Raw genomic sequence first — 27,588 nt, 5'->3', positions numbered from 1 at the left:
AAATTTTTTTAAAAATTTTAAATATTTATTTGAGGTAGGGGGAGGGGCAGAGAGAGAGAATCTTAAGAAGCGCCTGCCCCCACCCCCTTCCGCCCAGCATGAAGCCCTATGCAGGGCTGGATCTCGCCACCTCAGGGGAAACCACAAGTTAGAGGGGCTTAACGGACTGTGCCACCCAGGTACCTCAGAAGAAGTTTTTATATTTTATTTTTTTAAAGGTTTTATTTGACAGAGAAAAGGAGAGAGCACAAGCAGGGCGCCTGACCCAGGGCTCAAATCCCAGGATGCTGGGATCATGACCTGAGCTGAAGGTAAACGCTTAAGGACTGGGCCACCCAGGCACCTCAAAATGTTTTTAAAATACAACTTCATGTAGCAGTTCCGATGAGTACCTTTTACTTCATTTAAGTATCTTTTGGTAGCGATCCCAGAAGAAAATGCTATTTTTAGGAGTATGTTTAACCAAAAAAACTTTTTTTCCACTTATGTTTAGGCAATTATTCTTCGTAAGAAAGGTAAGGCCCCATCAAGTATTTCATAATTAAACAGAGATTCCAAACCATAGTTCGTAGCTTTTTTTGAAGCTTTCATCCGGAATACATTCTGTATCCTCTGTGACTTAGGAAATCTCTTGTATCTTCCCATCAGGGTGACAGAAAAGGAAACACTGTCACAGAGACTGAACTATTAAGTTTTATTAGAGAGTTTGGAGTCCCAGATATTCTATATGCAGACCACTATACTCATGCTTGCTGTTCAATAAGAGTGGTCCAAAGGATCATTTTTCCCCCTCCTTCGGTTCCAGAATCAGTCCAGAGGTGGCAGCCCTGTGACTGCCTCCGGGTCAGGACCACTTTTTGCTGACATTGAGATGGTCGAGCTGGTCTACCACAAATCTGTGTGGGGGGAACTTGGACACGCTGGTCGCCTTAATGGCCTCGAAGGCCGCCGCCCTGCGCTCCGCGGCGTGGCCGTACTCCTGCTCCGCGGTGAGGTAGGGCATGCTCAGCCAGTAGTGGTTCTCCGCCTCTATCTCCAGGCGACGGATCATGTTCTGCTTCGCCTGGGAAGACACGGTCCGCGGCCGCCGGTGCTTCCCAATCCACTGTCTGCCAGGAATGCGATTGCGGCGGAGGAGGGCGGTCAGGAACATGGTACCTGCTGAGATGGCAGAAGTCGCACAAACACTGACGACGCGTTTGGCCGCGGAAGAAGCAAGGCGAGCGAGCGCAAAACCGGATATCTTACCACTCGGCCAACCCCGACAACGCACACCGCACCCCATACAAAGCGGGGATCCCAGCTAGGCGCGACAGGGAGAAGAAAGAGACTCGTGAAAGAACCAAATATGCCAACCAACTCACCGGCTGCGGCCCTCAGACCACGGGTGACGTCCTGTCCTCTGCAGGATAGCGGACGCGACCCCGGAAGTACGCCCGTCCCTCGGAACGGCCTTGCCTCTTCTCGCGAGACCTCAGCTCTCGCGAGAGAGGACTTGAGCGACTCCGCGGACACAGGGACGTTTCCGGCGCAAAGAGATTCAAACTAGTGGCGGGCGCAAGCGGACCGGTGGGATCTCCCAGCGACTAGTGTACCGCGGAGGAGTCCTTACCCATGGATCTGATTCAAAGCTTCCACGCGAAGCTACGGTCCCTGGCCATCACCCTAGACAGCGAGACGGCTCGGCTGCAGCGAGCACTGGACGGAGAGGAGAGCGGTGAGTGAAGGGGGCGGGCATCGGGGAGATCGCGGATACTACGACCCACTCGGCCGCCCCACCCAGCCAGGAGTGCGGCATTTGAAAAGGACCTTAACAAGTGAAAACGCACACACTTGCAGAAAGGTTATTGTCTATAATGGTGAGGAGTGCTTCGAAAGAGATACGGAATGGGGGGTGGTACACCTATCAAAATGCTCCATATTAGCAGAGTTCCGAGGTGACAAGTGTCACCTTTTCATTTATTCTTATGCGCCCCTCAAGTATGTTGTGGCTGTTTCCACTTTTATGTACGACTACATTTGCTCTCCTCAAATAATGAAATAGCGCTATTACTGTGTTGCGAAGAGAAACAGCATAGACTAAGAATGTAAATTGACAGATTGAGCTCATAATGCATACATGATATGCTTTCAAGTCACATATAATGGGTATTTATCAATAAAAATACAATATAATAAAATGCATTTATTTAGCAGGGTTCTTTAGATGCACAGTGATTTTGTCTCACCCAAATTGTCCACAGTTGCAGGAAATGTCCGTGTTTTTTCATCAAACAGTATTGCCAACACAAACACTAGGACTCAGTAATGCTTTTTTCCTTCCTCCCTCCCTTCCTTCCTCTACACCCAATGTGGGGCTCGAATTCAAGACCCAGAGATTGAGAGTCACATGCTCATGAGACTGAGCCAGCCAGGCACCCCTGAATACGGCTCTTTAAAAAAATAAATATAGCAGAATTCTTCACCACTAATCTTTATGCTAGAATTTCTTAAATTGTTTCATTCAGATTTTGAGATTATTTTATAAATGTCATAATTGTTATTTGCCTTAAAACATTGCACCCTGTAGACACAGACTCCTTTTACTTTAGTTATATTATGAAGTGTTCCAGCTATTTAAAAATATTTATTCTATTGACTGTAAAACAATACATGTACATGGCAAAATTTTGAGATATATATGCAAAAGTAGAAAGAGGAAAATAAATATTTCCTATAACTCAACCACTTAAAGAAACCACTATTAGTATTTTATTATTTTTTGTTTTCTTTCTCTCTCTCTCTCTTTTTTTTTTTTTTTTTTTGTTGAGCTCTGTGCCTGATGTGGGGCTTGAACTCATGATCCTGAGAGCAACAGTCACATAGTCAAGGGTCTGAGCCAGCTAGGTGCCTTTTTGGATTCTTGAGATATAGCTGAATTGCTTTCCACAAAGCTTGTGCCAGTTTACCCTCTTACCAGCATATTAACTGTGTACAGACATTTTGCATTTTCGTCTGGTTTTATAAGAAAAAGTTAGAATGATTTTTCTATTTGCAGCCAGCATGTATTACAGAAAATATGGAATTGTGATAGAGAAAATGATCACCAAAAAAATCTCATCTATTATGATCACAGTGATGAGTCAGCATGGAGTCTGCTAGGGATTCTCTTTCCCTCTGCTCCTTCCCTCTGCGCATGCTCTCTCTTTCTCTAAAATAAATTTTTAAAGAAATAAAGGATACAATTCAATGTTTTTTTCTATACTCACAGAGTTGTGCAACCATTATAGTAAGTTTAGATTTTCATCACCCTCAAAAGAAACTCTCTTGCTTGTTAATATCCACTCCCCATAGCCCCACCTCCACCTACCACACTAGCTTTATGCAAACACTAATCTATTTTCTGTATGTATAAATTTGCCTATTCTGGATATTTCAGATAAAACAAATCATACAATTTGTGGGCTTTTGTGATTGACTTATTTTAGCATAATGTTGTAAGGTTTATTCATGTCATAAGCATGTATCAGTACCTCGTTTCATTTTATTGCTGAATAATATTCCATTGTATAGCTATACCAGCCCACTGTGTTTATTTATCAGTTCATGAACATTTGGGTTGTTTCCACTTTGTAGCTATTATGAATGTATGTAAACATCTATGAGTGAGTTTTTGGGTGAACATAATGTTTTCAGTTCTCTTTGCTATGTGATTCGAAGTAGAACTGCTGGGTCATATGATAACCCTATGTTTATCTTTTTGAAGAGCTGCCAAATTGTTTTCCAAAGTGGATACATGATTGTACATTTCCACCAGCAATGAATGAAGGTTGCAGTTTCTCTACATCCTCATTTATTATTGTCTTTTTGAATATAGTCATTCTAGTGGGTATGAAGTATCACCATTGTGTTGACTTGCACTTCTGAAATGAAAATTGGTCAGCTTTTAGCAGTGAAGGGATATCTTCAAAGGAGGTGTGTTTTAGAAAGAAAAATATAATTATTTAAAAAACTGCTTTTACATGATGTATATTATACATACTGCAACTGATTAATAAGGTGACAGTACAGTGGGTGAAGGATGTCTTTTCAATAAATGGTGTCAGGCTAGTTGGACACTTATATGGAAAATAAGAATGGATCTTGATCCTTACCTCTTGCTATATTAAAAAAATCAATTAGATTGTATTGAAGTTTGTAGCTACAGGTAGATTGTAGCTCTAAATGCAAAAGACAAACAATAAAGCACTTAGAAGAAAATGTAAGTGTTGTCATTGGCATAGATTTTAAAACTAGGAACCAGAAGTTTCTCACCATAAAAAAATTGCTAAGTCAGATTACATTTTCTCTTTCTCCCTCCCTTCTTCCCTTCTTTCCTTCTTGATCTGAGTACTGATTATGTAGGGTATGTTCGCTTTCAAAATTTATGAAGCTATATACTTATGATTTTTGTACATTATAATTTCATAAATTTTAAAAGAAAGGCCTTAACTTTTTTTTTTTTTTTTTTTTGGTAATTGACAGATAAATTATGAGTAAATATTGACAAGGATTTTATGATTCTGGGAAACAACACTAAATTATATTTTCTATTTTGCACTTTTTTGTTTCTCTATTCATATTGAAGACTGTGAAGATTATCCAATGAGAATTTTATATGACCTTCATTCAGAAGTCCAGACTCTAAAGGTATAGCTTCTGCAATATTAATGTATCATCTTTGTGTCATAATTTTTAAAATCTAAATAGACTTAGTCAAAAGACAGAAATTATAATGTACTTTTTTCCTTATAAAAGGATGATGTCAGTATTCTTCTTGATCAAGCAAGTTTGGAAAGTCAAGAAAGCATTGGTTTCATAAAGGCAACAAAAGTACTGATGAAAAAAAATTCAGTGGATATCATGAAAATAAGAGAGTTTTTCCAGAAGTATGGATATAATCCACGTGCCAAGAAAGATTCAGGTGTGGACAACTTGTATTTTAAAGTATTTGTTTAGTATTAAAGAAGGAAGCCTGCATGGTTAAATATGACTACTCTGGGCTTGGCCATGCTTTCTGGTTCTAGCTCTGCCATTATGACCGTCATGCATGATCATTATTTATTCATCACCGTGGTGGATGCAGTGCTGATTGGTGGTGTAAAACAAAGACAGTCCTTGCTCTCCTTTCCAAAGTACTAGGTAAAAGAAGAGTACAAGATATAAATCTACATGATTTTAGGATAGTTGGTTTCTAGACAGCTTTGCCAGTAAATAGCTGAGGGACTAATCTTAAAGCATGCTATTTCCTTTTTCTTCTCAATTTTCTCTTCTGTAGAATGAGAAATTTGGGGATTATAAATTGAAAAGACCTTTTTAAGTTCTACAGTTTTAATGGTTAGTATAGCATGGTGGTTTAGAATTTCACCCACAATCTGAATGCAAATCTCTATTTCCGTCATTTATTAGCTGTATTATCTTTGACCAGTTACTGAGCGTTGTACCTCAGTGTCTCATCTGTAAAGTGGAGATGTTTAATAGTATCTACCTCTGAGGTTGTATAAGGATTGAATGAGATAAAATTTGTTTAGAATAGTACCTGGCATGTTAATCACCCTGTGTTAAGTACTGTTAGGCCCATACCTATGAATGACTAATTTCAGTATGCTTCATTGTCTTTGTTTCTGTGAAGAGAATGATCTTTGTACATAAATAAACCATTAATTAAATTCAGCGAATGTATATTGAGGATATGTATGGAGGGTAAATTGAACAGTCTCCATGGTACAGTGGAAAGAATTCAGTTGACTTAATTGTGAACAAGCTATGGATTAAAGTACTGGCTCCACCAGTTACTACATGTGTGTGACCCTGGATAATTTCTTTGAATTGCTTTTTCCTCACTTGCAAAGTAGGAATGATAATATCTCCCAAGAGGCACTGATATGGTGATGATTTTATTAATCTCATCAGTGATAACCTTGTGATAAATACAAGAATAGGTTTTTGGTAGCTTTTATAACATTTCTCCAAATTAACAGAAAGCACAATGCCTAAACAGAAAGTAATCAACAGCTCTTCCAGGGGCCAAAAGTCAAGAAACCAAAGTCTGTAACTTTTTTTTTTTTTTTTTTTTTTTTTTGGTATGGTACTGAAAGGGTCCGTAGACAAAAGGATGAGACTGATACAAGGCGAAGGTTAAGCAAAGCTTTATTTCGCGCCAAGCATCGAGAATCAAACTGACCGGCTGGCCGTCTCTTGCAAAGAGGCGACCCCTCCCAGTCTCACAGACTAACTTTTATAGAGTAAAGGCCATGTGGTTGAGCCTGGCCACACACAGGTGGCCAATTGAATTACATTCTACCCCATAGTAGTTATTTGAACTAGCCTATCACCCTGGTCAGAATTGGCGCCCAAAAGGCAGGGCCCACATTCTGGGGTGGTTAGGGAGGTGCTTTCCTGATTGGATGTCTCCACCTGGCCGAACCTGTCCTTGGAGGGTAGGGAGGTAATACTTGCGCTTTCACTGATTGGACGTTTCCACCTGGCTGGACACGTCCTTGTATCTGGGCTCCGTTATTTTTGCCCAGCCTGACATGTCCTGGTATCTGTGCTCTGTTATTGGGGTTATTGGAGTTATTTGGCCGTATTTCACCAATTCTGTTTCTAAGCGCTTTCCTCTTGAGGGGAAGGGGCAGGTTCAATCTAAGTTTATTGCATAAACAACAAAATGGCTCGCTCTGGCTAAGTAGGCCCTTACAGTACATACTCCATATTTAATACATCCTTGTTTATCATGCATATAAAAATAGTACCCTATCCTAGTTCATTTCCTATTACCAGTCAAAACAAAGAAAATCCTATCTTTAAAGAAAAAAAATGTGCTCCTCTTCACTTCCTCCAGTCTGTTGGATCTCTTAGCTGGACCAGGAAATGTATAGCCTAAACTTATCCTTTTTCTATTCCTTTGGATCTAAAGGATTCTGGGATGGTTCTGTACTAATGTCCGAAAGACCCCATTTTATTTTTATTTTTTATTTTTTTAAAGATTTTATTTATTTATTTGACAGGCAGAGATCACAAGTAGGCAGAGAGGGAGGGAGGAAGCAAGCTCCCTGCTGAGCAGAGAGCCTGATGCAGGGCTTGATCCCAGGACCCTGAGATCATGACCTGAGCCAAATGCAGAGGCTTTAACCCACTGAGCCACCCAGGTGCCCCTGAAAGACCCCATTTTAACTACAGACATTCCTTTAAAAGATGAAGTGAAGAAAAACAAAAAAGGTCACTATCAGATTTGCAAAAATATGTTCCAATTCATAAGAAAAGTACAAATACTTTATTCTTTTTTTTTTAAATATTTATTTATTTATTTATTTGACAGACAGAGATCACAAGTAGGCAGAGAGGCAGGCGGAGAGAGAGAGAAGCAGGCTCCCTGCTGAGCAGAGAGCCCGATGCTGGGTTTGATCCCAGGACCCTGAGACTTTGACCTGAGCCGAAGGCAGAGGCTTTAACCCACTGAGCCATCCAGGCGCCCCCAAATACTTTATTCTTAAAAAGAATGCAACAGGGGCACCTGGGTAGCTCAGTTGGTTGAGCGGCTGCCTTTGGTTCAGGTCATGATCCCAGGGTCCTGGGAATGAGACCTGTATTGGTCTCCCTGCTCCAAGGGAAGCCTGCTTCTCCCTCTCCCTGCTGCTCTGCCTACTTGTGCTGTCTATCTTTCTGTCAAATAAATAAATAAAATCTTAAAAAAAATGCAAGAAATTATGGAGAAACTTTTTCCCTTGTCTTTCAATTTGTGCAGTTGTTACAATTCATATTTCCAATTTGGCAACCAAATGTTATCTATTCAAGGTCATCTAAAACAGATCTTTGTATGAACTCCCTCCCTCCTTATTCTTAAACAAATGGTAGTGTTTGGAATCAAAAGATGTGGGTTCAAGTCTTGCTCTTTAAATTTTAATCAGCTGAGTGTTTTCCAGAACGTTGTTTGATACCTTTACCTATAAAAGCAAGGAAAAAGATCCTAAGATGTTTCATGCTTGAAACAATTAATACAAAAATTAAATGGAGGGGTGCCTGGGTGGCTCAGTGGGTTAAAGCCTCTGCCTTTGGCTCAGGTCATGATCCCAGGGTCCTGGGATCGAGCCCCACATCGGACTCTCTGCTCAGCAGGGAGCCTGCTTCCCCTCCTCTCTCTCTGCCTGCCTCTCTGCCTACTTGTGATCTCTGTCTGTCAAATAAATAAATAAAATCTTAAAAAAAAAAAATTAAATGGAGTGAAACATTCAAACGCGTGTCCCGGCAGGGGGGGTGGGTGTCTAAACACATTTTTATTTGTCTTCCTTCATCTCAACTCCTCCATTTTTTCTTCCTTTCTGGTACCCTTTCTAATTACTGGTTCATTTTCTTCTCCACTGCATGCTACACATTTTACATCTGACCTGCATTTTCTTACACTTGTTCGGTTCTCCACACCTTGTTATCTCACTGAAGCCCTGTCCTTTCTTAAGTTAATCTCTGCCCAGATCCTGGCCAAATCCAGTTACCTTCTTTCTGGTTATCCTCTTTGACTTTCTGTTGTCTTGCATTAAAACCTGTTATTTCTCTTTCTTAATCTTTCTTGGCATCATAGTGCTATCCCAGACCTTTTAACTGCCACTTGGGTCCCACACCAAATTCATTAACCATTAATGTATGCGGGGCACCTGGGTGGCTCAGTGGGTTAAAGCCTCTGCCTTCGGTTCAGGTCATGATCTCGGGGTCCTGGGATTGAGCCCCGCATCGGGCTCCCTACTCAGAGGGGAGCCTGCTTCCTTCCTCTCTCTGCCTGTCTCTCTGCCTACTTGTGATCTCTGTCTGTCAAGTAAATAAATAAAATCTTAAAAAAAAAAACTATTAATGTGTGCAAGGAATGGCAAAGGACTGTGGGGAAAAGCGTAGTTGTTATTCGGTTATTTAGTCTGAAATGCTCAGTGTGGTTGTTAGGCATATGGGGTCTGGAGCCAGATATAACCTACTCAGGGTTGAGAAACTATATGTCTTTCTAATGCTCTCCTGTCATTTTCTTCAACCAGACTTTTGTTACATGTGTTCCAGACTGAGGATAAAAATTTATCTTGGTGTAATAGTCTTTCCTTTTTAAGTTAGGCATCTATAAATGAAAAATCTAAAATAATACTATACTTCATGTTAAATCTAGATCATGATTAATTCCACCCTGTGCTTAATGTCATGAAATGGTAAAATGATTCTACAATCTATTAAGAGAGATGGGTAAATCAAAGTAACTGAGAAAGTAAGGATATTGGACTTTTATTTGCATTGATTTTTTCATCTTTTAACATTTTAGTTTACTTCTTAAATGTCCTCAAAATGGGATATGGCTCCACAAGAGGTACATGTCAGAAATTTCCTAAAGGGACAATTGAAATAAAACTCTAGAGACTAAGGAGGGAATCAGGACCTTTGCTGATTTGGGACATTTCAAATGGAGCTGTTGTATATGGTTTTAGTACATGGAATTTTGTGGTTTGATGTTTGACCAAAATATGACCTCCTTGGTTCTTCCTCACAGTGGATGAACAAGAAATCATTGACTCTGAATCAGAGTCCACTAAGCATGAAAATTTTCAAATGCCTGATGTGAAGGACAGTCTATCTGATCCTGCTATTCTGAGGACTTCTGGTTCTGAGAAGTCTCCACGGAGTCCACAACTTTCCGATTTTGGACTTGAACGGTACATGATATCCCAAGTTCCACCAAACCCTCCACGGGCAGTAAATGACCATGAGGAAGAGCCAAAAAATTTAACTCCATCTTCTAAACAGTCACTAGTTAAAGTACTAAAAACTCCAAAATGTGCTCTGAAGATGGATGATTTTGAGTGTGTAACTCCTAAATTAGAACACTTCGGTATCTCTGACTATACTGCCTGTTTAAATGAAGATTACACAATGGGACTTAAAAATATGAAGGAGAATAAAAGGTAAGCCACTTTCATAAAAGGCACATTTTATCTAACTTTCTAAATCTTTTGTATGATTGATTTTTCCTAGAAGAGATAAGACATTTCAGACAGTAACTTTCCTTCAAATGCTTCTCAGAAACTTTACATTTCAAACTTCCCTGAATCACCAATTCCATGAGTAAAGTGTGAGCTCTTGGATTTCCAGTTAGATGCTGTAGGAGTAATTGATAGGGTTTAGCATTTGGAAGGATAGAGAAGAGGTAGAGTCAGTAAGAACCTGTGAATGATTTTGCATGGAGATGTGGGGAAAGACTTGGGGATCCAGGATAAATCACAGACTTCGGTTTTGTTACCTGTGATGATGCTTGGGAAAACAATGAAGACAGGAAAACCTGCAGCCTCGGTTAAAGGTGGATGTGTTTCCATGTTGTTTTAGAGGTCCCGGTAGAGGTGTTCTTGAGTGTAGGTATTTTAATATGAATTGGAAGCTCAGTGACCCATTTTTGTGGAGTGAATAGTGTGGAAGTGGTACTTAAAGAGTTACAATGAAAATGAAAATGCCCCATATTAAAGCAGCCAAGCAAGAGCTAAAGATAAATCCGTATCGTTAAGAACTGTAATTATTAAAGAAGTCAAATAAACATTCAACCTAAGGAGTCAAGTAAAAACCTCAAAAACCTTTGTTGTGGGACAAAGAGAAGGGAGTAAACACCAAAGATAAAATGTGATTATAAAAGATTTTTAGAAGAGTAGTGTTGATAAATCGAAGAACTGGTTCATACTTAAACGTAAATGCAAATAAGCAGAATTAGGAAGGAAGGGCTATATTTATTATTTTTTAATCTATTAAAACTACTATAGGGGTTAGTATTGGGAAGTATGGAAAATTCAGATAATTGAAAATTTTTTGACATAATACGCAGTTATCAAAATCAGCTTGAAATAGAAAACCTGTACAGACCAAAAGAGAAAAAAACCAAAAAAGCTATCAAAGAACTAACTCCAAAAAGCTCTGAGCACAGATGGTTTTCTGGATGAATCCTTTCATAATTTCATAGAATATATACATTTCATCTTACATAAAAAGTTATTTTCCTGAGGAGGGGATATACATTGTATTGTGGGTCTCAGCATCTCACCTGGACTCTTCAGATTCATAAAACCTCCGTTTTCCATTTCCTCACTAGTAAAATGTATATAACCATACCCATTGCTGCTTACCACATTGAGTCAGTGGAATAGAGTGGATAACAAAGTTATAAATTGCCTTAAGAATGAGATGCTATAAAAATAATTACCTTTAAGAGGAATGCATTATCAGGGGTCTACAAACTACTGCTGCAGGCCAAATCCAGCCTGCTGCCCATTTTTTGGTAAATAAAGTTTTATTGGGGACGCCTGGGTGGCTCAGTTGGTTAAGCAGCTGCCTTCGGCTCGGGTCATGATCCCAGTGTCCTGGGATCGAGTCCCACATCGGGCTCCTTGCTTGGCGGGGAGCCTGCTTCTCCCTCTGCCTCTGCCTGCCATTCTGTCCGCCTGTGCTCGCTCTCTCTCCCTCTCTCTCTGACAAATTAAAAAAAAAAAAATCTTTAAAGTTTTATTGGAGCATAGACTAAAAAAAATTCTTTTTCTAAAAGTAGAATAAGACAGAAAAATGCTGCAGTTTAGTTTATGAGGTTGACATACCCTTGACACTAACCCTGACAAAGCACACAAAAGGAAAGTATAGCCAATCTAATTTAGAATATGGATGTAAAATCCCAATTAAAATACTCACAAATTGATTTTAGCAGAATATTAAAAGTGTAGTGAACAACTTTCAAGTTAAGCTTATCCTAGGAATGCAAAGATAGTTTAATACTTGGAAACTCATAAAATGCATTATTTTAATGACTTTATAAGAGAAAGGATAATCCCAATAGATACCAATAAGGAATTTGAGAAAATCTGACATTCATTCCTCATTTAAAATGCTTGGTCAAACTCAAAATAGAATACTTCATTAACATGATAAACTATGGGTATCTCAATAATGAAGCTATCTGTCACCATCATTTAATGTCATTCTTGATATCTGGCCAGTAAGAAGTATGTTTAGACCATGTTTTGTAATTGGGCTACCCAAGAAACTCATCTAAAATTTCAAGAAAGAGACTGATATATTTTATACAGTTATAACTATGTAAAATAATGTGCTTTCCTTTATTTTATTAGAACATAATTTTGGGGGCACCTGGGTGACTCAGTCTGTTAAGCGTCTGCCTTCAGCTCAGGTCATGATTCCAGAGTCCCTGGATTGAGCCCCACATCAGGATCCCTGCTCAGTGGGGAGTGTGTTTCTCCCTCTCCCTCTGCTTCTCCCCTGGGTCTTGCTCTCTCTCTCAAATAAATAAATAAAATCTTAAAAAAAAAAAAACAAATAATTTCTAAACAAAGTGGAAAAAAACAAAATAAAATACCAACATCAGTGATAGGTAAAAAGGTCTATGTGATTAAAAACTGTAAGACATTTCTGAATTATGTAAAGGGGGAATTAGGGAATGTAGTGTTTTTCTTCATCTGAAGATGGACTGAATATTGCTAAGATGTTTAATCACAACAAATTAACTTACTGATGTCATACATTTACAACAAAGCCTCATTAGGATTTTTTAAGGAGAAAGGGATATTTGATAAAATGATTCTAAAATTTATTTGGAAGAATAGGGGCACCTGCGTGGCTCAGTTGTTAAGCAACTGCCTTTAGCTCAGGTCATGATCCCAGGGTCCTGGGATCGAGCCCTGCATTGGGCTCCCTACCTGGCGGGAGGCCTGCTTCTCCCTCTCCCACTCCTCCTGCTTGTGTTCCCTCTCTCACTCTCTCTAGCTGTCAAATAAATAAAATCTTTAAAAAAAAAAATATTTGGAAGAATAGAAAGTAGGAGTAGCTTAAAAAAATAATGAAAAATAAGAATAATGAGGGAATTTGACCTAATATGAAAATATATAAAGCTATAATAAGTAAAACAGTATAAAACTGTTTTAGAATAGATATGTAACTAGAATAGAATAGCCCAGAAACCAACTCTAAATTTATATAATTTATAGAAGAAGGTGTTTTTTAATAAGAATGTTCAGTAAATTTGCTAGGACAGGGATGCCTGGGTGGCTCAGTTAATTGTCTACCTTTGGCTGGTGGGGGGGTGTCGAGCCCTGCATTGGGCTCCTTGCTCAGTGGGGAGCCTTACTTTTCCCTCTGACTGCCGCTTCCCAGCTTATTCTCTCTTCCTCTCTCTCTCTCTCTCTCTCTCTCTCTTTCTCTCTGTGACAAATAAAATCTTTTTAAAAAAAATTATGCTAGGACAATTGGTTAATTGAACCAGCTTGTAATACTTGATGACACTCCTCTTTATAACTATATTTCAGACATCTGGGTAATTGACTGGAATACCCTTAGTAACTAGATGACAGGATCAGTCTTTTTAGTCCAAAAAAATGAAAAGTTCTTAATCTATGTCTGGTTATGATTGCAAAATTCCACTTCATGGTTTTGAAACCATGAGCTATATAATTCCTATATTTGAACTAATGAGTTAAACTTATGGCTTGCCCTTAAGTCAGAGTTTCTTTTCTTTCTTTCTTTTTTTTTTTTTTTTTTTTTAGATTTTGTTTATTTATTTGACAGAGAGCCCAAGTAGGCAGAGGAGAAAGAGCACCAGGCACCTCACCAAGCAGGGAGTCTGATGCGGGACTCAATCATGACCTGGGATTATGACTTGAGCCCCTTAACCGACTGAGCCACCCAGGCATCCCAGGTCAGAGTTTCTTAACCTGCTTCTAAGTCATACCTGTCAATACAAAATGGTGTATAACCTTTTTTGACCCGTGGGTATACATTAATTAAAAAAAAAAAAAAAAAGATTAGGTCCATGGGACTTCTGTTCTGTAAAACAGAACTGAATGTTTGTCCAGACTTGATGATATATAGTAAGATTGATTTTTTTTTATAAAGATTTTTATTTATTTATTTGACAGATCACAAGTAAACAGAGACGCAGGCAGAGAGAGGAAGGGAAGCAGGCTCCCTGCTGAGCAGAGAGCCGGATGTGGGACTTGATCCCAGGCCCCTGGGATCATGACCTGAGCCGAAGGCAGAGGCTCCCAGGCGCCCCAGTAAGATTGATTTTTTTCCCCAGAGGTTCAATATTAACTTTTTTTAAACTTATAATTTCCCTATGATTCACACCAGGGAAGAGGCCACAGAACCAGAACCAATGACCAGTGATAATTTCTTTGTCACTCCTGGCCTCCAGCAGTTGAAAAAAAATGGTAAGTATAACAATCACATTACTTCTCAGCTATCCTCTTTCTAGATTATCTTTGTACAGAAATGGTTCTGTATCTGCATCTTTTCAGTTCATAACATTGAATTATATAAAGTATCATCCCATCAGGTGCAACATGATTTCATACTGTAGAAAGATATAATTCTCTGGTATGTTTTTCATATTTTTCCTGATTATAGTCAGTATCTCGGCTTGTTGTTTTTAACAAGTTTACTAAAAACATATATATATATATATATTCAGTTACCAAACTTTTGATACAGAGCCAATAGTACCTTTTTAAAAAAGATTTGTTTTTTTATTTTAGAGGGGAGGGGCAATGGGAGAGGGAGAGAAATTTAAGTAACCACACAGAGTTCAGAGCTGGTTTCGGGGCTTGATCTCACAACCCTGAGATCACAACCCAGTTATTACGACCTGAGCCAAAACCAAGAGTCGGATGCTTAAGCGACTGCACCATCCCACTGCCCTCAGTAGTACCTTTTTAAAACTTAGCGTCAACCTAATGATTAGAATTCTACATTATTTTTCTTATATAAACCACACTCAGAATACATTAGCTACCATTTCAAATTGTTTTTTTAAAATACTACAAGATCTGAAAGAAAATTTTCATGTAGTGTTTTCATATTTGTCCCACGAAACATGAAAACATTAGTTTTCACAAAAATGTAAAAAATTCTAGAGTTTGTGATTTTTTAAATTTACAATTGTCTATATAAATTTATTGGCATATTTTTTTGAAATAACTTGTCTTCATCGGGTCTTTCCAAATTTATAAACATATTTTTAGAAAAATTCTTTTCGTACTAATTTCATTGACATGTTATTAAATTAAATGTTATTAAATTATTAAATATGAAATGTGTTGTTACATATGTTATTAAATTATCAGGTACTTCTGGCATACACAGAAGTGAAAAAATACAAATGACTTCTAGTAAACTTAGACCTCAGCTTGTTGGAAAGAGCCTGCCTGTACCAAAGAGAGGGAGAGAGTGGACCACCACCTCCTACAGACCCAGAATTAATTCCCAGTGGAAGCAAACTTTTAAAAAATGATGAAGGAGGGGAATATCTGTGTAACTTCTGAAGTGGGATGGATTTTTAAAGAATAGCTTCCTGACTGAAAGTCTTCCGTAACCACAGGCAGTGTATTTTGTGAAAGGAATGGCAAGCTCAGGTTTATCCACTAGTACTTTGGTTAAGTGGAGGCTTGTTAAGAGAGTTTCTGTTGTTTTTTAGCTTGACCCTGTTCTTAGGCCACAAAAGTACCATTATTGCAGTCCATACCTGGGAAGGTTTAGTAACTTGTTTACCATTTTCTTTACTTACTCTTGCTTCTTATATCCCACTCATTCCTTCTGGGTTTAGTTTTCTTCCTGTTAAAGCACATCCATCAGCACTTCTTTCAGAGATGTTATTTCGAGTCTGCGAGAAGTCATCTCTGGTTTTGTGTCTGAAGACTTTATTTTTCTTTCTCATTCATTTTTTAACAATAATTTAACTGGTTATAGACAATAGGTTGACAGCTGACTTTCTTCAATATTTTATAAAGAAATTATTTCATTGTCATCTGGTGTCCATTGCTGATAAGCAGAATGCTGTGGGTCTGATTCGCTTTTGTTTGTAGATTGTTGGTCTTTTCTTCCTGGTAGTAAGATTTTTGTCAATATCTTTGACATTCTACATTTCTCTATAATTTTAAAATACCTTTTTTTAAAAAATCTTTTATGCTTAGAATTTGGTATGATTTTCGAACTAAGGACCTACGTCATTAATTTTTGAAAATACTCTGAAATTATCTCTTTAACAAAATTACCTCTCTCCTAATTCAATTTTTTTTCTCCTGGGTTTCCTGTACACTGTATTTTAGAATGTTTTTCTTCAGTCTCCTTGGTTAACTTCCCTTTGATATTTTCCTTCCTTTTGTCTCTGCTACCTTGTGCTTTAGTTAAAACTTTCTTCCATTTTGCTATTTTTCTCTTACCCTGAGTCTAAATTACTATTTTAATCTATTAAATTTTTACTCCGGTGATGTTTTCTGTTTTATACATTTTTCTTTCAAATGTGACTGTTCTTTTTCCGCTCCATACTACTGTTCTCTTGCCTCATAATTTCTGTGCCTTCCTTTATCTCTTTGAATATTTTAAATATATGTATCTGGAAGACTGTTTATTTAAAGTGTTGATACTTCTCTTTATTTTGCTCTGTTCTTTCCTGGAGGTGCCTTTCCTCACAAGCCTTTAATTTTTAACTGTGAACTCCTCTTCTGGTGACACTGTTTTCAGTGAAGTTCTGGGAGTCACAGGTTGTCCTGTGGAGCTGTTTCATGCTCACCCCACCCCATGGTTTACGAGTTGCACACAGGTTTTTAGGTGAACTGCTGGACTCAGGATGCCTGCACTGGACTCCTAGGGTGAACCTAGAACCTCACAATGCTGCACTGGGTAGAGTTGATATTCTGATTTTCAGTCTTTTCTGAAGACTTAACCCTTAGCCTGGCTGACTTCATCCTGTCCGCTGGAGCTGGTGCCGGTGGACAGGTATTTTCCAGTCTCTGTTTCACATACCTCACTGCTCTTCCCGGCTCTTGGCTTGATACACCATGCTCTGTTTCAGTGCCTCCTACGTTGGAGCCTGTGCCCTTAACTTCTGTCTGTGCTGGTCTTAGAATCCCAGGTGTTTGGGTGTGTACTTGGAAATTTCGGATTAGGTAGATGTTAGCATCTTACTGAATTTGCTCCAGATCTTCATCTTCATGTTATACCTAAAGCTAAATCCTCACTCTGTTATTCTCCTTCCCTTCCTACCCTAAATTGATGATTATTCTAGAGTTGTGTTTGAAAATTTAAGTTGCAACATCCAATTTGTGTTCTTCTGCCACTTGATTTTTTTCACTCAATTCGTGTAAATCCAGTTCATCCATTTTAATTGTTGAGTGTTGTATGAATAAGCCATATTTTATTTATTTACTTGCTTATTAAGGAGTAGTTGTTTTTTACTATTACAGGTAGTGCTCTGACAAAATTGTGCTCTGATGAAATTGTTCTTTGTACCCGTGTGTTACTCATGTTAGGAGTGGAGCCTCTAAATCACATGGGATGCACATCATCCCCTATTCTAGAAAATGCTTACTTGCCACTCGAGAGTGGCTGTCCTGATTCTCACCAGCAGTGTTTACATTTCTGTTTCTCCATCTTTTCCACCACTTGATGATTTTTAGACTTCATAAATTTTTGCCAGTCTTGTTATTTTTCTAACATATACTTTTTCTTTTTGATTTTTTTTTAAAGGTTTATTCATTTATTTGAGAGAGAGAGACTGCGTGTGTGTGCAGGGGGAGGGGCAAAGGGAGAGAATATTCAAGTAGACTCCCCACTGAGTGCAGAGTCCTATATGGGCTTGATCTCACAACCCATGGATCATGACTTGAGCCAAACCAAGGGTTAACCAACTGAGCCACTCAGGTGCCCCTCATTGGTTTTTTTCTTCTTTTTAAGATTTCTTTCATGATACTATGTATGGCAGAGGTATTAAATGTCTCTATACCCATGATTCTGTTCCTGGGATCTCTTTCTAAAAGTTCTGATAGTCCATTACTGCTTCAGTTACTGCTTTAGAAAAACCCCATTGAAGTCTTAGAAGGCAGATCTCCTTGCCCTCTTTCTCCTCCTCTTTCTTCTTCAGAAATTTTATTTTCTCCATAAAGATCATAGATTTTAATAGAGTCACATGTAGGTGTCATGTCTTCTTTGTTGTTAAAAAAAAATCTTTTTTAAGATTTTATTTATTTATTTGAGAGAAAGAGGGAGAGTGAGAGCAAGCCCACAAGCAGTGGGAGAGAGAGAAGCAAGCTCTCCACTGAGCAGGGACCCCAATGCAGAGTTTGATGCCAGGACCCTGGGATCATGACCTGACCTGAAGGCAGACATTTAACTGACTGAGCCACCCAGATGGTGGCTTTTCTCAAATTATATTTTTAATTGTTTGTTGCTCTTTTGCTAGAACTATTCATTTTTATGTATTGCTCTTATATCTTGCAGCCTTGCTGAGGTTTTATTAGTGCCGATGATAACTAGATAAGCAAATATGAAGTTTTATTTCTTCCTGTCTGATCAAGCTCACACTATAGCTATTTCTTAAGTTATTAAGAATAAAGTACACAAATTATCTTGACTACATTTATAACCTTTATTTTCAAATATATCTTTTCATGCCATTGTTTGTGTCTTTTAGATGCTGACTGTGCAGATTCTCCCTTAGCACCTACATTCTGCACTCCTGGTTTGAAAATTCCTCCTACAAAGAACAATACAGCTTTGGTACAGTTCCGTAACATTGAAAGCTCTAATCTATTTCCTGATAACTCCTATACACTACTGTTTCTAGACTGCAACAGTCTGTTTTAAAAACTTAGATTATTATATGTCAACTATACTTCACTTAAAAAAAAAAACACAGATTAATGCAGGCTTTACGAGTATTTTATTTCTGGAAGGGAGTTTATTTATTTATTTATTTATTTTTTTAAAGATTTTTATTTATTTATTTGACAGAGAGAGATCACAAGCAGGCAGAGAGGCAGGTAGAGAGAGAGGAGGAAGCAGGCTCCCTGCTGAGCAGAGAGCCCAATGCGGGGCTCGATCCCAGGACCCTGAGATCATGACCTGAGCCAAAGGCAGCGGCTTAACCCACTGAGCCACCCAGGCGCCCCTTTATTTATTTATTTAAAAGATTTTATTTATTTGACATAGGGAGACACAGTGAGAGAGGGAACACAAGCAGGGTGAGTGGGTGAGGGAGAAGCAGGCTTCCTGCTGAGCAGGGAGCCTGATGCAGGGCTCGATCCCAGGACCCTGGGATCATGACCTGAGCCAAAGGCAAACACTTAATGACTGAGCCACCCAAGCACCCTATCTGGAGGGGAATTTAGCAGTGTATAGCAAAAGCTTTAAAATTTTTTCATACACTCTAACCGTATCTCAGAATTTATTCTAAGGCACATTGGCACAAAGAATTATAATAATAAAGTTATAGAAGAAAGAACAGCATTATTTATAAGAGCAAAGAATGGGAAAAATCTGGATGTCAAGTGGTAATGGAGAAGCGAAATACACTATATGTTTTAAAGAACAGATGAGAACATATAAAGAATGTTTTCAAGAAATATTTAATGATGGAAAATGACATGCATACATATGGATATACAAACACACACAATATACTTTATTTCAAGGAAAAAGAATAAAAGAATGAAAACTATCAAAATGTGATTATTTACAGGTTATAGATTTACAGGTGATTTTTTTAGGCTTTTTCCAAATATTTCTCAATGAACAAACTTACTTTAAGCATATCTCAACCCTTTTTTAAAGTCGCTGTGAATACTTAAAAAACAACCAGTGCAGAAGACTGCATGTCCAGAAAACTGCAGTGCAGTCCATAAAATGTGACCATATATCCTTGGAGCTAAGTTTTTATTTTTAAAAATTTGATGAATTTAAAATTAAATAGCCCCATGTGGCTTGTTGCTACTGTATTGGACAGTGTTGCTCTAGACCAACCAAATGCGATTCATATCAGTCTAAGTACCTCTCGGGTTATTGCCTGCTAGTACTTGCCTTTTACAAGTGTTCCAGTGTGGAAGGCACTGTACTGATGTGACACTCCCTCTTTATTAATTCTGACCCTAGGGAGATGAGGGGGATCTACTGGATTGGTGAGTTTAGTGTGAACTTCATGCTAAGCTACGTCAGATGGGCTTTCTTAGTCTTGAGTGAGGGTTTGTGGAACACTTGTGCTCATCCGTGCTGTTACTCTCACCTGGCCCAGCTTAGTGTTGCCCGAAACTGGTGGGTGAATCGATCTAAATCTAGTTCAGTCAAGCCCGTTTAGTTTTCATATTAAGCTGTAACTCAGCCGTCATTAGTAACAAAGGATGGTATTTTGTCCTCCCTATGCCATTTCTTTGTTTTCTCAATTTTCTTCAGTCGAGGAAGAACAGGTCATTTTTGTGCTTACTTCTATGTCACTTTCATGCAACAGAACTAAAATTGACTCAATTTTTGTTCACTGTATTTTATACCATCATAATTTAATGATTTATTTTTGTTCAATAGGGGTGCACAGATTATCCATTACCAAAAACAAATAGTTCATCAAATGATTTGGAAATGAAAGACTGTACATCATTAGTTTTAAATTCAGACAAGTGTTTTGAGAGTTTTGCGGATCCCTCTTCTCCTGTAATTTCTTCTTATGAGAATCTCCTGAGAACACCTACACCTCCAGAAGTAACTACCATTCCAGAAGATATTCTCCAGGTTGTTTTTCCATGCTATTTCTTTCTCTGACACATTCTTTTCAAAATTAGATATTTAAAGACCTGAAACTGTATATAAACTGTCTTATTTCTCAGTGGGCTAATGTGCTGTTTTGTATACTGAGAAAATCCAAATTCTGTGCCCTTCTGAGAGCACCTGGCTGAAGCTCTTCTGAGCTGTACAAGCTCATGACTTCATCATACTTTTATGTCCTCACACTGTATTTTCTGTCTAACTTCATGTTCTGAAATGTATTCTTACAATATTTTGTAATAATTGTTCAACCGCAGTTGCCATGCTGGCCATTGTTTCCATTGGAGGTATGGCTGGCAAAAATCAGAAATGTCGTTTACCCTCCCGTTCTCCAGGGTAGGGTATCCTGAACCACTTAGATCAGCATTTCTTGAACCCAAGACATCTTGGACCTCAGTTTGAGAAACACTGATTTAAATGTTAGGATATCTGATTCTTTAGTATATCATCATTTACCTCTAGTCTACTCCTGGTCTGTATACCAACTGCCAGCTCTGCTAAATAACCACCAGTCATTCCCCCCCCCCTTAATGGAAGTACAGTGCTTGGTGGAATGGCTTAGGCAAGTGGAATTGTTAAGAACCATTCTAGCAACTGACCTAGTTTGGGAGAGGTGTGAGAAGGATGAAAAAGTACTTGGAAGAATACCTAAATGCCATTAGAGCAGACTCATCCTATGACAATCAACAAAGTATTTGTTACCCTTTTTTCTTTGTCTTCTGTTTTCCTGGGCATTATAAAAAGTAGGGTGGGCATCTTCTGTCTTTAAGGAGTTTTCTTGAGTTTCCACTTTACTGTGGTTGATCCTTCTCTTTTTATTTCTACATGGAAGAGGGGGAACCTTGTATTTAATGAAAAATATCATAGGTGATATTTCAGACTCTTTATAATCTTTAAGAGCTGATGATCTTTTGAGCATGTCTCTTGCCTTTTTCCTATATACATTTTCCCTAACAACTTTGTAGAGGCTTAATTTGCTCTGAGAGATGATTTGCTGCTTACTCCTATTAATCTTAGAGTACATTATAAAAGGCTTTAGAAATCAAGCCTCCAAATTCAGTTTCTCATAACTCCATCTTTTCTTTGCTGTTTAACATCTGTCTGTGCTGCTAAAAATTATTAGTTTCAAAAACCCGTATCTTTCAATTTTCCTTGGCTTTCCTTGAATGTTTTAAAAGAGCTTCCAAATTTGTTGTGTTGTTTTAATGACTTGCTAAAAAGGAGCTTGTTTTGTTTCAGATTTTATCAAAATACAACTCAAACCTAGCAACTCCAGTAGCAGTGAAAGCCGTGCCACCCAGCAAAGGGCTCCCCACTAAACACGAAGGACCAAACATTCGAGGTGTTGGCAACAAAGAAAACTGGTGAAGGTATGTTACCATTCTAAAGAAATTACCCGTGTTATTTGAGAACATTTAAAAATTAACATTCATATGGGGGGGTACTAAAAAAGTTTTATTTGCCATTTCACAGCTTAGGTTAACAGCCTTCTCTCTTTTGATACAGAGCTTGTTAACCCTGGAATTCAGACTTCACGAGCAGTTGGATGACATCATTGGGAATGTATACCCAGTTATTTTTATTATTGTTAAATATATAGCCACAATATTCTATCATTTGTTTTATTGGTGTCTATTAATTATGCTTGATTTTTTTAAAAAAATTGCATCTTTTTGCAGAAGTTCTAATGGATCCCACCCACTATAGAAACTGAACAGAAAGTTGAAAGCAGATCGGGACTTTGTTATTCACATTGCCCTACATTTCCCCCCTTCTTAAAAACCAACCCATATTGAAGATGATCATGGACACTGGTGTGATAACATGGTTTGTTTTGTTTTTGTTTTTTAAGTAGGCTCCATGCCCGGTGTGGGGCTTGAACTCACAACCCCGAGAACTCACAACCCTGAGAACAAGAGCAGCATACTCTACTGCCTGAGCCAGTCAGGCGCCCCTGTCATAATGTTTTTTATTGAGATCTGCTTTAGTTTAACCTTGGTCTTAATCAGTTACTCACTTTTCAAAGATCATTAGTATTTCACTGATTTCACATTTACCCTGCCTAATCTGACAGAATGGCTGAGTAATATCAGGAAGCAGGGCAAATAATTTGAAATTTAAAATGTTTGTTACTTGAGCAGGGCCACCCTGATCTCATGGTGAAGTGGTGTTGCTGTTGGCTGGAGCTGGGCTTCTTCCCTGATTCTGGCTCTGCCCTTGTCCTGTCTCCTCTCTCAACTGCCCCCAGAGCCTTTCACACCATTTATTTCAGCAGTGCTTTTAAGACTCTCTTGTCTACAAACGACAGCTCAAATAACTTGAAAAGTGTATAGCAGGTCTCAGAGAGTTGGAAACAGACTCACCCGTCAGGATGTGTGGTTTTTTGTTTTTACTCCCAGCTATTTACTTCATGTCAGTTTTATCCTCTCAGATCAGCTCTTTCCATCACATGTCTGCTGACCTCTCCAAGCGCCCTCTCCAGTTTGGCCACCCAGCAGACCTTGAGCCTCTATCTGGAAGGTTCTGATGACTCTTCCTGGGCTGGGTACCCTTCTGTGGCTTGTTACCTGAGAGCCCAGGAAGTGGGAGACCCTTGCCTCTCGAGCTCTTTGATAGCTTCAGGCTGCCCTGTCCAATGAGCCCAGGATCCTTCCCATAGAAGTATAAGCAGGAAGTAGTTCAAAGTTCATGCAAGTATTATTGGCAAACTCCAGATTATAGCCAAAGGGAAAAATAAGGACCTGGTCTATTGCAGAGAGCAGTTAAAATGCTGAAAAGAAACAGTTTGCAAGTATTGTGACAAGGTGCTTCAAAGGCTTAGGTTTGGGAAATATATTGCAGTGAAGACTACCCTCTTTTGGGACGCCTGGGTGGCTGTTGGTTAGGTATCTGCCTTCAGCTCAGGTCATGACCCCAGAGTCCTGGGATCAAGTCCCATTTTGGGCTCCTCACCAACAGGGAGCCTGTGTCCCCCTCTGCCTGCTCCTCCCCCTGCTTGTGCTCTGACAAATGAATACATAAAATCCTAAAAATAAAGACTACCCCCTCTGTTATGATGGTATCTTGGAAGTTCATTGTGAAAACCTGTCACATGGTGCTTTTCATCTTGTCAGAAAATCATCACTAAAACAAAACTTTGCTCTTTGTTTTAGTAATTCCTGTGTGGTTAGAATATTTATTAAGTATAGTGTAAAATAAATTATTTTCAAGGTAAAGCTCTGGTCAACTTTATATATGACAGACTCCAAATTGCTGTCAAACTCTTGTTCGCTGTTTTCCATAGCTACATGTACGGAGATCCACAGAGCAGACGAGACAGCTTGAGGAGGGAGGGGCAGATTCAAAGCAAACTCAGGACTGAACCCTGGAATTCTCCTAACTTTGGAAGATGGAAAGAGGCAGAGCAGTCTAGCAAAGGGGGTTGAGAAGAGGCCAGTGAAGCAGGAAGAAAGTATTTCACAGAGAGTAATCAATTCTGTCAATATTGCTGAGAATCTAAGTGGAAAAAGAGAACTGACCACTGGACGTGGTGAAACTGATTGACAGCACTGATTAATTCTAAGAGGACCTAGGACCAGAGGTCTGCAGTGGGCTGAAAAAAAGTGGGGGGGTGGGATGAAGAGCAAAGGGTATTTTAAAATGAGAAAGAATGCTATAGTAAACATTTCTGGCTGTCTGCTAGTATCCCCAAATTGTTTTGTTATGGCCCCCCAAGTTCCATTTGTCTAACACTTTTCTTTCCCTGACGCTTCCCGCTTTTCTGCTATGATCCTAGTTTCTGTTTTAACTATGATGCTCCCGGCTTATCAAGTTAGGATCTTGCAAGCCTATTCCTTGCTTAAAACCCTTGGAGTGTCTCCACATTGCTCTCAAAATGAAATCCAAGATCCTATGTAATCTGACCTTTAGGTTACTTCTCCATGTTCTCTTGCACCTTGCGCTCAGCCCCGCAGGCCAACTTTCCTTTCCTTTCCTTCTTTTCTGCTTCGGGGCTTCAGGCACACTGCTCCTTTTCCCTACCTGCTCTGCTTAGCTAACACCCTCTCATCCATCTTTCCTCAGATGCCTGAGGTTTGTCTGCCCACCACTACTAGCCCTTTAAAGGAAAAAATATTTTCCTTGAAGAACTGACAGCCCACCTCCAGGCTCAACCAAGCAATATCAGGATCCCTGACGGGTGTGGTCAGTGATGAGATTATGACCCATTAAGTCCATGAGAGCCAATTCTTGGACTTTGGGAACTGCTAGGAAACACCAGTTCTTTTCTGGGGGGCACAGAGACGCACACCTGGAGCTCTTAGCCACCATCTTCTCACCATGATGGGAATGGACCCCGAGCAGGAGAGAGCAAGTGAGCTGAGGTGTGACAACTTGGAGCCTCATCATCTAGCTGGGCCCACAGCCAGCTCTCACTAGCTGGAGACTTTGCAGTTAAATGCTTCCTAAACTGCACTATGCTAGCTGGAGTTTCCTTGTCATCTGAAAGGAGTTTCAGCTGATTTGTTTCAGGTCTCAGGTTAAACATCACTTTGTTAACTTTCCCTGGCCCAAAGGTCCTCCTGCATAGTTCTGAGCTCCCTGTTATCCTTCACAATACCTGGTAGAATTTGTTAGAAAATATCTTGTGTTGTTTTAATTTTTTTCTCCACTACTGGACCATAAACTCAGTAAGGGCAAAGATCTTGTTTGCTTTTGTTCATTATGCAGATACTTAGCAACTTAAGCTCTTGAATGATTTCGTGGTAACGTCAAACACTGAGATCACACTATGCTAGGCACAGTTCTAAATATATTAACCAATTCTTAGATCAACTCTTATGAAGTAGGTCCTATGGTCCCAACTTTTCGGATGAGTACATTGTGGCTTTAATGACTGACTTAACTTTTCTGTGCCCCATTTCCCACCCAGATCTTGGCCACAGAGCTTTTGGACAGCCTAAGATCTCTGGGACGTGTTCCCTCCCCCTTTCCCTCCGCCACCACTGCCCTTCTCACCTAGACTGCTGCAGTGCCATCAGACATTCCTTTTTATCCTCAACTCCAGTCAAAACAGGTCTTCAGTGCTGCAGGAACTGTTCCTTTTTCACATTCCTGCCTTTATTCATGCTAGATCTGTATCTGGAGTATAAATCCAACCCAACTTCTCTGAGTTCAACAAGCAAATGCCGTCTTCAGTAGCAACTGTCTTTGGCATGACCCTTTCCCCTCCACCTTTTATCATGTTTATACTTCCATGACTAGACTGTAAGACTTTCCAAGGAGGACCTGTATCTGGGTCAGATTTATCTGTGTACCACACCAGGCCCATAGTAGCTACTACCAGGGAAGCACTTTCTAAATATATTTTATCCCCTGGTACAGTACTGGAAAGCGAGAGGAGTTAATCAGGAATCCTACAAATTCTGACAGTTCCCAATAGTCATGCTGCAGATTTTGAAAGTGCCTCAGGAGGTTTAACTCGTTCACAGGGGAAACTGCTTTAATCTCAACTCCTATCTGAAATTTTCTTAGGAGCTGCTTGCCTGGACAGGAAATTCTGACAGCTGAAAGCACAAAACAAGGAAGCACCAAATGCCTTTTTTCTTCTCTGTAAATTGCTCTTCACTGAATATTCACCATCAGGCACACTCAACACCATTTCATCGGCTCCTCCCAACAAGCCTTTGTGGCTGGTACTGATGAGAACACCTTTCTATAGTAAATTATGCCTAACATTCCTGGGTTCATTTTTGCTTAGGAAGATTATTTTTTAGTATTAAGTATTAAAATTGCTTTTTAGACATTAGCTTATTTGCTTGGTATAGGGGGGAAGAAAATCCATAAATAAACATACTTCCTTCAAGCTTGTTCCACTGCAGGCTCCCAAGAAATTACAGCTGTTGGTAAAACAACCTGTATGCAAGCAAAAGAACACAACTCGAACACAGACCTTTCGGCAGTTCTGGCCCTCCAACTGGAAGCAGGAACCATATCATTTAAGACACATGTTCTGGTTTGTATAAAAACTGAAACCAGTCCATACTCAGGACAATGCACCTTGGCAGAAATCAGTTACAGAGGATAACTTCCCTAAGCAAACAGTAACCTGGGGGGGTGCGGGTGGAAGCCAGGGTGCAGAGTTGAGGATCAATTAAACCGTCAAAGAACATCACTTTTGGAAATATATTATTTCAACATCTGTTCAGTACCTAGGTTCATGTGACCCACTTGTGACCTGTTAAAGCAGGCTTCAATCTCACCTCTAAATGGGAACTAGTCCTTGCAGCTTGGTTGGGAAGGTTCATTGAGGGGATACACAGTCAAGTTCCTCGTGCCTAGCACAGCACCCCACTAACTGTGATTCTGATGAACTGTTTCAGGGTGTGGCCCTCTTGGAGTCTGAGAAGTACTCAAGTCTGGAATTTGACTGAATAGAAAGAGGCAGGCTGGATTCAGCTCTTTATTGAAGAATAACAGTTTAAGTTTTAGAATTCTAAACCTAAGCTAACAGTGTAATAGCTCCTTCCCCCTCACATGCATGTGTGCACTCGCATACACGTGCACACGCCACCATCTCAAACATCACCCGAGCCAGCGATTACTGTGGGTGTAATGGTCCCACAGCCACGTTTTGTAAAATCCAAATATAAATGTAACAGCGAGACTCCCTATTGAAGATCTGGTAAATAACTCAAAACACCAAGTTCACGTATACTATGAGGAAACTCAAAAGATAGGCAAATTATAGGCAACACATGAGCTAGAACACATACTCCGAAGGGAAAATTTCAACTCCAGAAACACCTTCTGAGCAAACAAGGCAGTCAGGATACTAAGCACTGAGCACGGTTCTGTCACGGTGACCATTTATTTCTATTTTATATTTGAGGAAACCGCTCAGATACTTACCTATAAGCCATACTTACCAAAGCCAGAGGTAAATAAGGACTAAGTACAAGTCGTCTGATTCTTAGCATTATGGTCAATAATAAA

At 39.3% G+C, this 27,588-nt stretch overlaps 2 protein-coding genes across 6 annotated transcripts; one reads left to right on the top strand and one right to left on the bottom strand.

Moving 5' to 3' along the window:
* MRPL57 (mitochondrial ribosomal protein L57) lies at positions 1-1,468 on the bottom strand. Its single transcript, XM_047722892.1, has 2 exons — positions 1,365-1,468; positions 1-1,161 (listed from the first exon to the last, which is right to left on the bottom strand). Exon 2 carries the CDS (start codon positions 1,151-1,153, stop codon positions 845-847), a length of 309 nt encoding a protein of 102 aa, XP_047578848.1. The 5' UTR covers positions 1,154-1,161; positions 1,365-1,468; the 3' UTR covers positions 1-844.
* SKA3 (spindle and kinetochore associated complex subunit 3) lies at positions 1,469-26,747 on the top strand. 5 transcript variants are annotated; one of them, XM_047722883.1, is made up of 9 exons: positions 1,469-1,717; positions 4,607-4,668; positions 4,777-4,942; positions 9,539-9,950; positions 14,161-14,240; positions 18,497-18,582; positions 20,380-20,583; positions 21,856-21,986; positions 26,460-26,747. In XM_047722883.1, exons 1-8 carry the CDS (start codon positions 1,615-1,617, stop codon positions 21,982-21,984), a joined length of 1,242 nt encoding a protein of 413 aa, XP_047578839.1. In that variant the 5' UTR covers positions 1,469-1,614; the 3' UTR covers positions 21,985-21,986; positions 26,460-26,747. The 5 variants fall into 5 exon arrangements, with proteins under 5 accessions (XP_047578839.1, XP_047578841.1, XP_047578843.1 ...); XM_047722885.1 differs by having other exon boundaries at positions 26,475-26,746; XM_047722887.1 differs by lacking the exon at positions 26,460-26,747 and adding an exon at positions 26,128-26,433.
* The last annotated feature ends 841 nt before the right edge of the window (positions 26,748-27,588 follow it).

Source organism: Lutra lutra, chromosome 3 (genome assembly GCF_902655055.1).
Source record: "Lutra lutra chromosome 3, mLutLut1.2, whole genome shotgun sequence".
In the NCBI taxonomy this organism is placed as follows: domain Eukaryota; kingdom Metazoa; phylum Chordata; class Mammalia; order Carnivora; family Mustelidae; genus Lutra; species Lutra lutra.
The sequence above is the reverse complement of the archived record's forward strand: the minus strand, read 5'-3'. Positions and strand labels throughout refer to the sequence as shown.

Coding starts and splice junctions, on each gene's coding strand:
- MRPL57 (XM_047722892.1), bottom strand. CDS start 1,153: ATGTTCCTGACCGCCCTCCTCCGCCGCAATCGCATTCCTGGCAGACAG.
- SKA3 (XM_047722883.1), top strand. CDS start 1,615: ATGGATCTGATTCAAAGCTTCCACGCGAAGCTACGGTCCCTGGCCATC. Junction 4,943..9,538: donor ACGTGCCAAGAAAGATTCAG/GTGTGGACAACT, acceptor TCTTCCTCACAG/TGGATGAACAAGAAATCATT. Junction 14,241..18,496: donor CCAGCAGTTGAAAAAAAATG/GTAAGTATAACA, acceptor TGTGTCTTTTAG/ATGCTGACTGTGCAGATTCT.